The sequence below is a fragment of the Branchiostoma lanceolatum genome, chromosome 8 (assembly GCF_035083965.1).
Source record: "Branchiostoma lanceolatum isolate klBraLanc5 chromosome 8, klBraLanc5.hap2, whole genome shotgun sequence".
Lineage (NCBI taxonomy): Eukaryota > Metazoa > Chordata > Leptocardii > Amphioxiformes > Branchiostomatidae > Branchiostoma > Branchiostoma lanceolatum.
In genome coordinates this window covers 17,680,832-17,697,692 of record NC_089729.1, presented here as the reverse complement: position 1 = coordinate 17,697,692, position 16,861 = coordinate 17,680,832, and the positions used below count along the sequence as shown (strand labels likewise).

The 16,861-nt window shown below is 39.6% G+C and overlaps 1 protein-coding gene and 1 long non-coding RNA gene across 2 annotated transcripts; one reads left to right on the top strand and one right to left on the bottom strand.

Moving 5' to 3' along the window:
* Positions 1 to 89: 89 nt before the first annotated feature.
* Positions 90 to 16,387, top strand: LOC136440363 (uncharacterized). The gene is made up of 7 exons (XM_066436372.1): positions 90 to 130; positions 824 to 986; positions 2,571 to 2,664; positions 3,695 to 3,854; positions 4,148 to 4,303; positions 5,031 to 5,126; positions 14,635 to 16,387. The coding sequence occupies exons 2-7, from the start codon at positions 853 to 855 to the stop codon at positions 14,775 to 14,777; spliced, it is 783 nt and encodes a 260-aa protein (XP_066292469.1). The 5' UTR covers positions 90 to 130; positions 824 to 852; the 3' UTR covers positions 14,778 to 16,387.
* LOC136440783 (uncharacterized) lies at positions 6,316 to 13,452 on the bottom strand. Its single transcript, XR_010756712.1, has 2 exons — positions 13,301 to 13,452; positions 6,316 to 7,426 (listed from the first exon to the last, which is right to left on the bottom strand). It is a non-coding gene; the product is annotated as an uncharacterized lncRNA (long non-coding RNA).
* Positions 16,388 to 16,861: the final 474 nt, after the last annotated feature.

The window sequence follows — 16,861 nt, the reverse complement described above, 5'->3', positions numbered from 1 at the left end:
TTTCAGAGGAGAGAATAACTCGTAAGGTCACCATTTCCTCGCGAGATTTGGCGAGACTTTGAATTCTGGCGGGAAAGTAAGCTGGTTGTTTTGGTTTGATAATTTAGATCCGCCTGGGGCACAGAGAAAGGTGAGTTTTTGGGGTCATCTGGCCGTTTTGCTACCTGATTTGGCCAGAAGACATTGATGATAACACCACGGGAAAACTGTAGCCGTTTGGCGGCACAAAAAGCTCTAGATTAGCTTAAAATCATTTTAACTTATTTTGTGGGTGGGAGTGGCCGCCATTCCTTTCTTATGCCGATTATAAACAACTACTTTGGTGCTATTTTCGACATTTCCGCATGCCATTGAGGAGGCCAAGGGTAAATGATTTTAAGATTTTGTTCTGCGGCCCAAGTTTTTGGGAATCAGAGGGAAACTAGAGTTAAGTATTTGTGCTACATATACTTCAGGTTTGCTATGTTAGTTTAGCGATTACGGGGTCTTTTTATAAATATGAATTGGTATTGAATTTTCCTTTTTATTTGTGTTGAATGTCTAATAGTTGTGTGCCGATTTGTGAGAAATAGAGAGAACGCTAGCGACCCAAAAAAAAACCTCCCAAATAAAATGGTATATGGCGACCCTGTGATGTCACAATTCAAGATGGCTGCCACCGCACATGCCAACGGATTCAACAAAGGTTTTGCTTCGCAAACTTGTAATTTCTACCAAGTGTTATGGTGCATGCATACTAGTGACCATGGATAAACTCCTTCAAAATTAATTTAAAGATGTTTCCTCCTAAGTTCCATCCTATATTAAAGTTTCTAACTATTAGTATTACAGGTCCCATAGCTCCTGACGAAGATGAGTACAAGACAGTTCTTCACCAGTGGTGACAGTAAGGCGTGGTCCCAGTGCCACAGTCTGTACAGCAAAGTACTGCAGCTGAAGGTCAGCAAGAGTCAGAAGAAGGCAGACTTGATCAAACTGGACCAATGGTGAGAAGAAGTAGAGTCAGGGGTGCCAAAGAATTCATACAAATTTTACGGAATTCATACCAGTTTAACGGAATTCTTACGAGTTTTACGGAATTCTTACGATCCATTACGAGAAACATACAAATTTTACGGGATACATACGATCAATTACGCAGAAACATACGAGTTTTACGGAATACATACGATCCATTACACGGAATACATACGATCCTTACTAATTTGTTGGCCATCGCGCTAGCACCCAATCTAGCTTTGTCTGGTCCTCCTAGTCGTTAAGCTCTTGAAAGCCAAGATATCGTACGAAGGACTGGTTATCCAGAGTCAGCCATCTTGAATTTGGCGCTCATGTCATGTGACCCAAGTCACCCAACAAATAGTAAGGATCGTATGTATTCCGTGTAATGGATTGTATGTATTCCGTAAAATTTGCATGTTTCTTAGTAATGGATCGTATGTATTCCGTAGAACTCGTATGAATTCCGTAAAATTCGTATGAATTCTTTGGCACCCCTGGAGAGTGGTAACAAATAGTCTGACAGAATAGTTCTGAACCTGTTGATAGACGATCATTTGATATTTGAATACATGCCAGAAACATAAATGAGGGTCTGCATGCTCTTTTCCGTAAGGCGTAGCCAGCCTATTTTTGTTTCCCATAATTTGTAGGGAAAGTCGTCTTAGTCACGTAATTCGTAGCGAGGTTACCAAATTTTGTGTTATCGCCTTCTTTGATTTTAGCGCAATAAGTATAGGGTGCCTTTGAATTCAGAATAAAACATTGTAGGGATCCCCCATGCAGACCCTCATAAAGTCCCACTCTTATCTGTAATGTAGCATGGAGAATTTAAGCAAGGATTGATTTAAGTAAGGGCCAAATGACGTGAGGGCCAAATGTGTGAATAGGGGCGGGTGTCAGACTATTCTGCAAGCCTCCAAGGATTAAGTGATCAGATGTACCAGATTTGAGAGGGCAAGGCAGCATCTCCTGAAAGAAATAGACAGCATTTATGAAGTATGCAACATACAGGAGGGAGATAGAACTGCTGACCTAGTTACCTTAGCAGGAATGAGGGAGGACCTAGGAGAAAAAACTAACGAAAGGTTCTACATGGCCTTCTCTAAATGTGTCGAAGATACAGGAAGATTTGAGAACTGAGACAGCATCCTAAATACGCATGTGCAGAGTACCTGAGATCTGATCCACCAGAGGGATCTGACGTAAAGAAAGCACCTTGACATGACTGCACCAAGTGACAATGTCTAGCGGAAAAATAGACATAAATAAGAAAAACAACAACAACAACAATCAGAAGAGAGAACTGTAGCTAGAATAGGATGAATTCTAGGTTAATACTGTAAATTTTGAAATATACACACTCATTACACATCGACCTCCTACTACAGAATGATAATGCCGCAAATAAGTGTTTTGTAATTCTACTTAACTACAGAAGCGCTCCTACCACAAACTTCATGTGCTGCAAAAATCTTATTTTCCTTCCTACCACAAAAAAAACATGGGATAGTAAATGCATTTACAGTACCGTAAAAGTCCATATTTTTGCTGTGACATGTTTTCTCCAGGTTCCAGGATGAGCTGCCCCAGGCCCTGGTTGAGAGGACTGACAAACACATCACACACGAGGAGCTGGCCAAACTCATGAGGTGGAAACTCATGGTAACAACATTATGGCATTTTATCGTCTATTCGTTCAACCTTCCCCAGTGGAAGGCATTGCCTGGCACGGTTGTGACGGCTCCCACCGATGAGTCTTACCATGCCAGGCTGGAGGCCTGCCCGCCCTAGCCTGGGACCTCAACGTCCCCCTTACTTTCCCCCTGATGGGGTTATATGGGGTTAATAATGATGATGATAAACCGGTCATAAAGTTGAATTGATAAGTTGGTACTAATAAGTATTGTTTACATTGTATATTTCATAATAACCCTCCTCATCACCTCACCTATCCCTTGACCTCATTTTTGATCATTTGGGCACCATGACTAGTTTCTCCACTTTAGTCATGGTGCCCAAATGATCAAAAATGAGGTCAAGGGATAGGTGAGGTGATGAGGAGGGTTATTATGAAATATACAATGTAAACAATACTATGATCATCCACCTCACTCTATCCTCTGTCGCTCTCATTGCTCCAGCTAGGCTTAGTCCATTCTTTAATTCTTTTATAACCCATGTGAGGTAAATAGCACATGAAATGGTGAGCACCATTTTTGGAAGTGCAGTGAATGGTTCCATAATGTATGTCTTTCTTAACAAAGTAGAAACTTAGAAAGATCAGTCTCCCTGTGACTACTACTTTCTTAGTCCACATTCAAGAAAAGAATAGTTTTTAACATTTTTTATGTCAGAAAGAGAAAATGCACTTGAGATACATACTGTAAATGCATTTAAGTTTGTATGGTTTTAATTTCGCAGTAGGAAGAAAATGGAGTGTTCGCGGTGGTTTTAAGTTGGCGTTTGAGACAATAATAGACTTGTAAGGGGGTAAGAGAGAAAAAAAATGTCGCGTTGGTTTTAAGTTCGCCGTAAAGAGCTTACTGTGAAAACCGTGAGCATAAAACCACCGAAAACATTTCTCCATTTACAGTATGTGGTCATTTCCCTAAGATTGAGTCTCCTTGGTGAATGTTTAAACATGTTGTGAAAGTGTGTCCACTAGCACCAGATGTCCTTCCGTTTGTTCCAGAGAGGTAAGTTCCGGCCACGTCTGCAGCAGCTTGTGGAGAGTAACAAGCCTGAGGTTGTGGAGGAGACCAGCAGGAAGGCCTTCAACAAACTCCCAAACATCTCTTCTGCCATCAACGAACTGTCCAAACTCAAGGCTGTGGGCCCAGCCACTGCTACAGGTTAGGCCTCACGAATTTAATTTCTTGGTTAAAGGATTTTTATTTTCAAAAAAAAAAAAAATTTAGAAAAAAAAATTTATGAAAACAGAAGGATGGGCCAGCACAATTATACCTAGCACAATCAAATATTATGTTTTTACCAGTTCAAACATGCTTTTGTCCTTATTGAAAATCTAGCATTTTCCAAACAAGTAGTTTAAGTACAGGTTCGGGTACTGTACCTTAACCCGTGTACCTGTACCTTAAATTTGTTTAGGTACACAGCTCTAACTCCATTCCATTTTTGTCTGCAGCTATCCTGGCAGCTGCTGCCCCAGAGCTGGTGCCGTTCATGGCTGATGAGTCCATGTTGTCCATCCCTGGACTGGGACCGGTACAGTACACCCTTCCCTACTTCCTCAAGTACCTGGACCACATTAACAAGTGCTGTAAGAGGCTCAACAAGCAAGGTAAGGAGATACATAGGGCTAATCTCCAAGCAGAGCTACACGGTGCACCGAAAATTGTATATTCTAGCCAGAGAAGCCCTAGTCAGCCAGATAAGCCCTAGTCAGCCAGATAAGCTCCAGTCCGCACCGTGCGAACTGGAGCTTATCTGGCTGACTGGAGCTTATCTGGCTAGCATATACGATTTTCGGTGCACCGTGTAGATCTTCTTGGCTCTTGTAAGCTGTACAACAGGATTATTCCAACATCATGTATTCCACATTTTGACATATCTTGATTGATAGTTTGACAAATCATTGCTAATATTGTGACGATATTTATCTTTTATAATTAACAAATCACTATCAACAAGCTGCTAGAGGGCCCAAACCTACATTACTTCTTTATTACATCACAAGCTATCAGCCACCTAAAAATCAACACCATAGCACATCCAGGTCAAAAAGATACAAAAACGGAAGTTCTGCTGCAGTACCAAGGTCACATACCAGGGGGCCCAAAATCGACCTTGAACTTTGGCTTCACAACACCCGCCCACATACCAAATATCATTGTAATCCATCAAGAGGTTCTTGAGTTATGCTGACTACAATAGTCCGGAAACACAAACACACACACACACACAAACACGCCAAAAACAATATCTCCACTTTTCATGGAGATAATAAGGGATGTGTACTAGAGGGGACATACATGTGTACATATATAAACCATGTGTGTTTTCCTTAGACCCAGAAGGCCAGTGGACCCCACATAAGGTGGAGGTGACCCTGTGGACTCATGCTGTGGCTACCGGGCTGGATCCAAGTGTGCTGGACTCTACTGGTATGTGCATTTTTATCATTAGTCAATCAATCGTTAGCTGGCATCAGTGTCAGACATGCATAGGGCTCGCCAGGCTGGTCTGCTCTCGGCATAGACCCTCCAGGCATAGACCCTCCAGTCGGTTCTGGTGATCCCCAGCCCCTGGAGCAGGCCATGGAATCCAAAGCCTGCGCGGAAACGAGGCTCCGCGCAGGGGTTTCGCAATGGATGGCGGGTACCCGGAAGTGGTGCGCGCGGTATATTCAAATCGCGGAGCCTTTCGCTAGCGGAAAACGACACTTGATGTCGGAATCCGAAGTCTTGTGCGTTACTACTGGGTGGATACTACTTTGGATGTTATTGAATAGCCCCTTTTGGTAAATAGAAATGATCTTACATTAAAACAGAATGATATACTATACCAGGGCTCGAAATTCATCTTTGGGAATAGGTGCACTGGTGCACCCAACTAAAAAAATTGGGTGCACAAAAATAATTTTGGGTGCACCAGATAAAATAAAGTTGAATGTTCTTCAGAACATAATTACAAAGTTTAACGCTGTTGCCTTTCTTAAGAACTTACATCTGTAATTCTATAGCTAACTTCAAAATTTCAAACAAATAATACATTAAATAAAGTACAGAAAAAAGTTATCATGCTGTTTTTTATACTTACATTTCAAGACTATACAATAGTACCTTAACCCTATAGGCTACAAAAATATATAGGTGCACCAGTGCACCCAGAGTCAAAAATTAGGTGCACAGCTCCAATTTTGGGTGCACTGGGTGCACATGCACCCACTATTTCGAGCCCTGTATACGTTTGAGAGCTTTCATGCTATAGAAATCAATCCATGAACCTTCTCTACTACAAAATAATAGATCTTACTTCAAAGGGCTTTTCCATAACAAAATCTAATTCAAAGTGCAGAAGTTTTTTTTAGGTCTGCTCCAAAATTAGCAAAATAGGGGGGAGAAATGATGTTTGTATGGTAAGCCTTTGCTGAAATTAAGACCACCTTCACTGCTAATAATTCTAATGATAAAGAAATTAATTAACATCTTGAATTTGCTATACAGTATAACAAAGTTTCAGTTACAATGTAACTTTTTGTTGAACCTTAACATCTCTCATGTTTGATCCTCTTTCCCTTCATGTAAAACAAAATGTACAAAAATCCAAGTCAAGAGACCAAAACAACAGCACTACAGGCCAAATTGTCATGATATCTTATTGGATTCTTTTATTAGTGACATTATAGAAATGTAACACTATACATGTATTCAGCACAATTATTGTACATGTATTAACAAATCTTTAAAGCATTGTTGTTACTGTTGCCTCACCATAGTCAGGGCATGATTAGATGCAAAACAGATACAGACTTTTGTGTTTGTTAATCTATAATAGGAAAACACCTGATAGTATTGCCATAAGCTAGCCGTTTCTTACTGCACATGGTTGGCACAAATTCAGACAAAACACTCCAGCAATATCATAAAAAAGTACCTACAGCTATGTAGAAAACTTATCTACATTGGCTGATATCATATATCCTATTCATGTTGTAAAATTGGCACATAATTCATATATTACTCCATGTATACTTACTGAAACAGCATTCTATTACAGGTAAATGCTTATACTTTGAATTCTTGATGCCATAGATAAAACTTGTGCTGGGGCATGTCATAGACAAAATTAACAAACTGAAAATGTCAATGATTTTCAAATAGATAACTTTTAATTACACTCGGCAACTGCTTTATAGTAGTTACAAGTTTTTTTTCATTGTTTTCCATTAAAGTTAAACATATCAGCAACTAGTCAACTACAGAAACCCCACAAAGTTCTAAATGTAACAGTCACAAAAGGTCTTTTTTATATGCACAACTGTAAAAGGGGAAATATTTGCGGGGATTTAATTCCACTGTTGGGAGAAATGTTCCCTTTGATTTTAAGTTCCCGGTTGAAACTGCCATACAGGGTTTTACTATAAAATGGTGAATATTCTATGTGGTTTTAAGTCGGCGTTGAAGAGGTCAATGTGAAAAACATGAACATAAAACCACTGCAAACATTACCCATTTACAGTACTAGTATACATATGTTTTCATATAGATTGTACAAGGGACAACTTTACATCTTAACGTTAGAAATAATATTGTCAAAATCACAAAATGAATCATCAATATGTTTATGTTGCATTACTATTGTAGCATTCAACTCCTTTGTAAAGAGGGTACATCATCATATCCCACAACTTAAGAAGAGCTAAGAAGTCTTGAGTTCAAGTTGCTTCCACAGCAGACACCATCTGAAAAAGAAGAATATATTTCACATTACAAAGCTTATGGACAATTAGCATTAATGATCATTCTCCTTACTTCGACTTATAAAGAAATTTGATATGATATTGGTGTGGGTACTAGTATATTGGTCAATTTTAATCAAACCAAGAAACTACCTGAACATGATCATTGAAGATGATGATGATGATGATAATCTAAACCCTTTCCTCAGAAAAAAACAAAACAAAGCAAATCATTGCTGTCCAATCATACCAAGCACTCACTATAACACAATTGAATACTTTGTATCCAATACTAATAGTCACCTTAAACCACTTAATTTGTCATGTGTGAGGGGGAGGGGGGCAGGATAATTGTTTGGCAGTTTTCAGATGACAAGGTTGCAGACCACAGTATTCCTCCTATAGGGATTTATATAGTTAAGGATCCCAAGGTGAGATGCTTCGACGCTTTAAAATTTATAGAAAGGTGCAGAATTAGGGTACCAGATTTTTATATGCTTGACTTCAAGGTTCAGTCTACAAAATATCTGCAAAATGAGGTTGAATTTGCCGGCTCGTTCTCTTTTAAAAGCCACTTTGATATGCCCCCCGGCGGAGGTCACCGTACTGCAGGCGACTTACAGTAGTCGGGCGGTAACAATATCCAGGCGCGAATCCAACCCGACCGAACAAACATCGTAATCAAACTCGTACTGTCTCAAAACTGACGTATTCCTCTACCATTCACCACAGTTTCAGCCTCGCTAACGTGCACAGAAGAAAAACTATGGCCTTTTCAAGTAATGTGACGCACTACTTCATACCCGAACTACTATTGTCCACGGGGGTCGCCCATTGATACTGTGTTCTGCGACCTTAAGACGACCTTGACCTTGGTTTTCTTTTGTTCATGCAATGTAACAGGTTTAGTTGAAGAAGTGTACCAAAGCTTTTTGCAAACATCCGAACGGTTGCCGAGATATCGCCAGCTTTGCACTTCAGGACCCGGCATAGGGGAAGACCCAGGGCAAAGCCTGTATGACGGGCCATTTAGCGCTCTCATTATCTAGACAAAATTACTATTCTGGTGGGGTTTTTTTCGTGGAAGGTATCATTAGTGTATATTCTTAAGTTCTAAGTGATTTTAGGTCAGGTTTATGGTTAGTTACGACGCAGGGGGGGGGGGGGGGGGAGAAGCGGTGTCCGGGTCCACACCAAGTCCTATAGTTAAGGATAGGGGGCGGTCTTAGAGGCCGTTGCCATGGCAACGGCGGGTCTGGCGGCAACAAAAACGACCGATTTCAAGTGAGTCGATGTCAATTACTGATACACCAGTACAATTTGACCGAATGCAACGTTTATGGCCAATCCCCGCTGGGGGTTAAGACGACCTTGACCTTGGTTTTCTTTTGTTCATGCAATGTAACAGGTTTAGTTGAAGAAGTGTACCAAAGCTTTTTGCAAACATCCGAACGGTTGCCGAGATATCGCCAGCTTTGCACTTCAGGACCCGGCATAGGGGAAGACCCAGGGCAAAGCCTGTATGACGGGCCATTTAGCGCTCTCATTATCTAGACAAAATTACTATTCTGGTGGGGTTTTTTTCGTGGAAGGTATCATTAGTGTATATTCTTAAGTTCTAAGTGATTTTAGGTCAGGTTTATGGTTAGTTACGACGCAGGGGGGGGGGGGGGGGAGAAGCGGTGTCCGGGTCCACACCAAGTCCTATAGTTAAGGATAGGGGGCGGTCTTAGAGGCCGTTGCCATGGCAACGGCGGGTCTGGCGGCAACAAAAACGACCGATTTCAAGTGAGTCGATGTCAATTACTGATACACCAGTACAATTTGACCGAATGCAACGTTTATGGCCAATCCCCGCTGGGGGTTAAGACGACCTTGACCTTGGTTTTCTTTTGTTCATGCAATGTAACAGGTTTAGTTGAAGAAGTGTACCAAAGCTTTTTGCAAACATCCGAACGGTTGCCGAGATATCGCCAGCTTTGCACTTCAGGACCCGGCATAGGGGAAGACCCAGGGCAAAGCCTGTATGACGGGCCATTTAGCGCTCTCATTATCTAGACAAAATTACTATTCTGGTGGGGTTTTTTTCGTGGAAGGTATCATTAGTGTATATTCTTAAGTTCTAAGTGATTTTAGGTCAGGTTTATGGTTAGTTACGACGCAGGGGGGGGGGGGGGGAGAAGCGGTGTCCGGGTCCACACCAAGTCCTATAGTTAAGGATAGGGGGCGGTCTTAGAGGCCGTTGCCATGGCAACGGCGGGTCTGGCGGCAACAAAAACGACCGATTTCAAGTGAGTCGATGTCAATTACTGATACACCAGTACAATTTGACCGAATGCAACGTTTATGGCCAATCCCCGCTGGGGGTTAAGGTTGCAGACCACAGTATTCCTCCTATAGGGATTTATATAGTTAAGGATCCCAAGGTGAGATGCTTCGACGCTTTAAAATTTATAGAAAGGTGCAGAATTAGGGTACCAGATTTTTATATGCTTGACTTCAAGGTTCAGTCTACAAAATATCTGCAAAATGAGGTTGAATTTGCCGGCTCGTTCTCTTTTAAAAGCCACTTTGATATGCCCCCCGGCGGAGGTCACCGTACTGCAGGCGACTTACAGTAGTCGGGCGGTAACAATATCCAGGCGCGAATCCAACCCGACCGAACAAACATCGTAATCAAACTCGTACTGTCTCAAAACTGACGTATTCCTCTACCATTCACCACAGTTTCAGCCTCGCTAACGTGCACAGAAGAAAAACTATGGCCTTTTCAAGTAATGTGACGCACTACTTCATACCCGAACTACTATTGTCCACGGGGGTCGCCCATTGATACTGTGTTCTGCGACCACAATTTGAAACTGGATCATATATAGACAGCTGTCATAAAATCAGCATGTCATCTACAATATTTACTTCACTGGTTGAAAATCTTTGCTCGCTTATAGCAAAGGGTAAGCAGCTAACAAGCATAGCTTCTACACTAAAGTCAATACTAGTGTGCTACACACAGCAAATATGGCATAATAAGTCTATATTTCATCATGAAAGACAACATTGAGTTTTTGAAAGTCCCGATTGTAGTGAAGATACAAATACTAATGACCTACGTGTATAATACTTTTGGGGAAATCATACAAATTGCATATTATTTCCTGTTGTGGTATATTGAAGCAGACACACTTGTGAATCTGTTTATCAATATGGCTGACCAAGTTACATACATATTTACAGCAGTCTATATCTCTTGATCAAATGCATCTCTAGTATTTGCTTATTGATTATCCCATATATGATAAGAAATACTAATAACTTATATTGTTTTGGGAAAATCAAGCATTTGAACACTTGCCTAGGGGATATTGAAGTTACCACATATATATATATGATGATATAGCCAACCATATTGACATGTACTTTCAAAGTCTTTATTTTCCAATCCAAAGCATGGATTGACTTGACAATCCTAGAAAAGTTGGAGGGATATACATACTAATGATTCCTACTACTTCTTCAAACATCAGACATGTTTGTCTATTCCCGTCTATTTCTTTAATATGAGTGGGTGTCAACAACTTCAGAGGTGAAACCAATGTCAACTTCAAAACTATATATTTCATCATCAAAAGTATAGATTGACTTCATATCCCTACATATGTTGGAGGAATATACGTTCTAATGATTCAAAGAGGTTTTTCAGAAATTAGACATGTTTTTCTATTTCCGTCTATTTTTTGAATGTTGCTAGGTGTGAACAACACAACACCTCAAAAGTAGGTCAACTTCCAAAGCGTATATTTCATAATCAAAATCATGGATTGAGTTGATATTCACATAGAAGTTGGCAGGTTATATCTACTAATGAATCTTACTACTTTTTTGAAAATCAGACATGTTTTTCTATTTATGGTTACCTTCACAGAAGGGTAACCATATTGTTTTTGCTCGTTTCCTCTTCTTCTTCCTCTTCGTCTTCTCCGCACAAATAGGGTCAACGACCTGAACCAGACGGCTGTCACCATGGTTACTGGTAAACATCGTGGTGTTCTATTACATAATGTAGCAACACGCATCTTAGTCTTCTTCTCCCCACAGATAGGGTCAACGACCTGAACCAGACTTTTGAAACTTTATTCTTCAAGTGCAACATCGCAAACACTGTGTCTGAATTGTGTTGCCTTCTTACAGTGGTTTGTAAAGACGTTTACATTCATACTTCTTAAAATTGTAAAATTTACATATATAGCGAGAGATAAAAACAGTTTAAAATAGTATATACGGAATAAACAACAGTTGACAAAAACGTATGACATAATAATATACTAGTGCTCCATAGCGACAATGTAGAGCGTCTTAAAAGTACATTCCATATCTCGGAACACGGTATTAACAAACGTCATTGAAGAATGTTCATGAGACACTGTTTATCAGTCCAACTAAGTAGGGGATGGGTGAGTTTTTGTAGCGTGACGTACGGCAGTGTGGGATGTCAATGTCTAAGCTTTAGAGGGGGCTGCTCACCATATATGCAATGTGTTTGAGTTAAAGAATGAACAGAGCAGTCGTTTTTAAGGCTTACAACATTTGAAGGTAACCATAATGTATTTGCTGGCAAATGTTACATCTCTAGTTCCGTCTATTTTTTGAATAGGGGTGGGTGTCAACAACTATAGAGGTCAAACAAAGGTCAACTTCAAAACTGTATATTTCTTCATCCAAACGATGGATCGACTTGACATTCCTAGATAAGTTGAAGGGATATACGTACTAATGATTCTTACTACTTTTCTGAAAATCAGACATGTTTTTATATTTCCGTCTATTTTTTGAATAGGGGTGGGTGTCAACAACTATAGAGGTCAAACAAAGGTCAACTTCAAAACTGTATATTTCTTCATCCAAACGATGGATCGACTTGACATTCCTAGATAAGTTGAAGGGATATACGTACTAATGATTCTTACTACTTTTCTGAAAATCAGACATGTTTTTCTATTTCCGTCTATTTTTTGAATAGGGGGGGTGTCAACAACTATAGAGGTCAAACAAAGGTCAACTTCAAAACTGTATATTTCTTCATCCAAACGATGGATCGACTTAACATTCCTAGATAAGTTGAAGGGATATACGTACTAATGATTCTTACTTCTTTTTAAGAAATCAGACCAGTTTTTCTATTTCCGTCTATTTTTTGAATGGGGCTAGGTGTGAACAACACAACACCTGAAAAGTAGGTCAACTTCCAAAGTTTATATTTCATAATCAAAATCACGGATTGACTTCATAGTCCCATATAAGTTGGCGTGTTATATCTACTAATGAATCTTACTATTTTTTGTGAAATCAGACATGTTTTTCTATTTCAGTCTATTTTTTGAATAGGGGTGGGTGTTAAGAATATGACAGGTCAAACAAAGGTCAACTTTCCCAGTGAATATTTCATAATCAAAAGTATGGATGGACTTCATATTCCATCCTAAGTTGGAGGGATATAGGTACTAATCATCTATGCTAGTTTGGTAAGATTGACATTAGTTGATCACATTCCTGGGAGATGTTGAAATGATCACACTTGAGCCAAGGGGGGAGGGGGGCTGGTGGACACAATGTAAACTTGTCAGGTCAATTTCTCACGATCGGCTTGGCTGATCGACTTCAAATTTTCTGTGTAAGTAGGGTCTATGTAGGTGTGACAGAGGGTTAAATTCAAATGTAGCTATGTATTATCGTAATCATTTAGGACTCTGTTTAACACCTCCAAAGGGCAAAATATGTCGTATCTGCAGATAGAAAACACGGAAGAAGAACAGCAGGCACTTGACGAAGAACATCTGTCATGTCAAGTGGAACACCAATATATCCGCTGCCCATACGTACCTTCCATGAATCTGCACACTGCTGAATAAACGCACAGTCCCCGGGGTTCTGCATCACGTCATTGGCTCCAAAATCCGACCGCCGCCATTTTGGTGCGTCAAGCCTATGTATCCCGTCGTCCTAGGCGTGTCCACTCCCGTGTAATGCTTATCTCTATGCCTGGAGCATGTTAAAGATCTGGTCTTCCCATCTTCCTCTAGGGCGACCTCTAGGTCGCTTCCATGACGGGTTGGGTTCCGATGAAATCAGTTTGTTGACGTCCTGAGTAGGAACCGCCCTGGAGACATGACCCAGGAAGATCATCTGTTGCTTGGTGATTTTATAGCTAACAGGCAGTTCTGCAACGGACTGTTATTAGGAATCATTAGGATTTGGGATATTATATAATTATGTGTAGTGTTTGATGCCCATGTATGAAGACTGGACGTTCAGGTGGTTCTTAAAGTCAACAGATTAATTATGCCAAGTACATCTTGCAGTCAATGGGTAATAATTTTTTTTAGAAAAGGTTTAAATTGAAAGTCGTTACTTTTCCTGTACTTTTTATACAAATATGTTTAGACGTACCATTTTCATACTGTTTCTGCATAGACCTTCCAGACCCCCTTTCTTTGTATGCAATATACTACAGAATTTGAACATCCAAATGAGTTAGATTTCAGAAAATACTGACATTCATAGTGTGAACAGTTAAAACATGTTACGAGAATATTCATCAATCAGTGACTTGAAAAGGAACGAGATACGCACCTCCAAATTTTCCATGCCTACTGTACGTCTTGATCACGGAGTATCCTAGTCTCGTGAGAACACGAGACTAGGACGAGACTTGTAATACTCTGTATTTGTATGCTGTGATCAAGACGTACAGTAGACATCGAAAATTTGGAGGTGCGTATCTCGTTCCCTTTTCATTAGTCACTGATTGATGAATATTCTCGTAACTTGTATCACACGTGACTGATGTATCTCTTCAAACTTAAAACTTGATCTTCAATAGTAGTAGTAGTAGTAGTCCACTGTTTTCTGCTGCTGCAGTAGTTGAAACATCCTGCAGCCGCATTCAGTCTTCCTCCAGTCCCCTCCACTTTGTCCGATTCGCTGCGAGCTTCCTTAGCTCCCGTAAGTTTCTTTCTGACCGCAACAGTCCTTGAACTCTTTCCTTCAGGTCTGCCCTCAGTAGGCTCAGTAAGTTTTTGCAGTGTCTTCCTTTTCTGGAACTATATCTGTTGCATCCTATCAGGGCGAAGTCTAAAGCCTGTTGTGCAGGTGTGTCGATCTTCAATGATTGTTTGAAATACAAGATAATAATAATTGATGTCTAATTTCTGCAGCTACAAACAAGGCAGAATCAAAGACCAAGAAGAGGAAGTCTAGTGGGGAGGGGGAGCAGGTTGCCAAGAGGGCCAAAACTGGACAGGAACAGCGGAGCACCAACAGGGAAGCAACGGCAGAGCCAGAAGCGGCATTCTTTTAAAGATGTGCTTTAGAACTTACTTTTCACCAGTGATGCGAATGCGTACTGCAATTGAAAAGAGCTGTCAGTGAAAAAGTATGAGTAGATGGTACCTATAGTGGTCAATGATGAAATTTTTTTTGCTTCCAATTTTTTTCTTTCTTATTATCGAAACCCAAATATATCCCACACTTAGAGCTTTTATCTTTTTTTACAAAGGTATATTTTAGATTAAGTGAGACGATGTGTTGAAACTTGGAAGCAGAAAAAGAAAGAGTTGAGCCAAGAAGAAAGTTTGTGGGAGTTCCCTTTTAAGCAATTCTGTTGCTTGTTGATAGTGTAACCAACCTGCAGGCTTAGATAACAGTTTTGTGAAACTGTGGTGTAAGAGAAAGGGACTGTAAAATGTCTGAAAAGAGACAGTAGTTTGTTAAACATATATTTGTGTTCTAAAACATCACCAAAGATTGATTTACAACATCTCTCTTATACTTATAGTAGAAGTCTAACTACTGTAAATGCATTTAGGTTTGCAGTGATATGATTCACGGTCGTTTTGACTTGTTGAAACGAGGTGGTAGGCGAACAGAACAAGCATTTTCGCGGGGAAGAGGTTGCCGCAAACATTAAGTCACTATGAACGTAAATGCCTTAATTATAATATTGGGAATACTATAACTAATGCAGTAAGTGATATCTATAATTACGCTTATAATAATTCATAATCACCACAGTCGCATAATTATTAATTGTATTTACATGTATTATCTATAATATGATTTTATAATTATGATTCTGTTGGAAGTTAAACTTTGTTCTAACACACAGAGAAATGGGACTCAAGCACCCGAATATTTGTTTTTGTCAGTGAGAATGTGTTGTTAGCAACAGCAAGTGACATTAACGGTCACGTGGCCACAATTGTGAGTCCAAGTCAAGCTTGTATTATCTCACGACAATGACTGGAGCAACAGTGGAGAATTAAGGTCAGTCCCAATTCTCTACGTGTTGGAACAAAAATTTGAATTGCTACTGTAACAATATAATTTACCAATGCTGGTTAATTGATATGTACTCTATAACCATGCTGACTATCTTAGTCTGTGAAATGTATATTACAAAATGTATGTTGCTAAATGCCATTGCAAAAGTAATGATTACATGGTTTGTATGGAGACATTTGCTATCAATGACATGAATAGCACACATCAAATTGTCAGGTGTTCAAGACTCTTGAGAAGGCGTTTTTTTAAATGTGGAATTATGAAAGTTGACGTGATCATATGAATTGAGAAATTATGTGGAATCTAGTAAGTTACAATGGGGGGCTTTCTTGATATGAATGTTTGATGTTGTGTTGGTTTAAAAGGCTACAATACATGTACTACGTGTACTTACATGCGATCTACAAAGTTAATGTTGCAGTATCATAAGGATAACAGCTTGCTAAATGTATATTCATATCCATATCTAATTACATATCCTACTGAATTTTTTTACAAATCCCTCCCTAGGATATTGATGGCATGATTTTAAAGAATGATGAAATCATTGAAAATTGTGCAATGATGATAGAATTGACCAACTGGTACTGGATGAATGATTAAGAGGAATAAAGGTTTACTAGAATATCTCAATAGTCTACCTTTGTCTTAGTCTTTGTACTGTAAATTCCTTTTCGGTGTGTTGACTTAATTTCATGGTGATGTATTTTTGCGGTGAGGAGAAAATGGAGTGTTCACGGTGATTTCAAGTTAGTGGTATTGTTTCGTTGCTACCATACTATGGTTTGCTTTTTGTGATCTGAAGTTAATTTATCCATTCTGAGAACCACCTTTCTGGCTGTATACAAAGGATTACACATTTCTGTTTTCCTTTGTGTTGTCGCAAAATCTACGCAATTATTTATTCAGAACTCATTTCTTTCAATTGTCATCCTCATCCGTGAAGCTTGAAGATAATACGAGTCGACACGGCTTTCTTAAGTTGTTAAGTGCTGCCTTCTATTGACGTGACATCAGGCATGTCAGGATGTAAAAGCATATGTCCCTTACCCTGTTTAAGGTCACTGACATTTAACAAGTCAATTCAACTATGCTTTTGCA

Coding starts and splice junctions, on each gene's coding strand:
- LOC136440363 (XM_066436372.1), top strand. CDS start 853: ATGAGTACAAGACAGTTCTTCACCAGTGGTGACAGTAAGGCGTGGTCC. Junction 3,855..4,147: donor GGGCCCAGCCACTGCTACAG/GTTAGGCCTCAC, acceptor TTTTGTCTGCAG/CTATCCTGGCAGCTGCTGCC. Junction 5,127..14,634: donor AAGTGTGCTGGACTCTACTG/GTATGTGCATTT, acceptor TAATTTCTGCAG/CTACAAACAAGGCAGAATCA.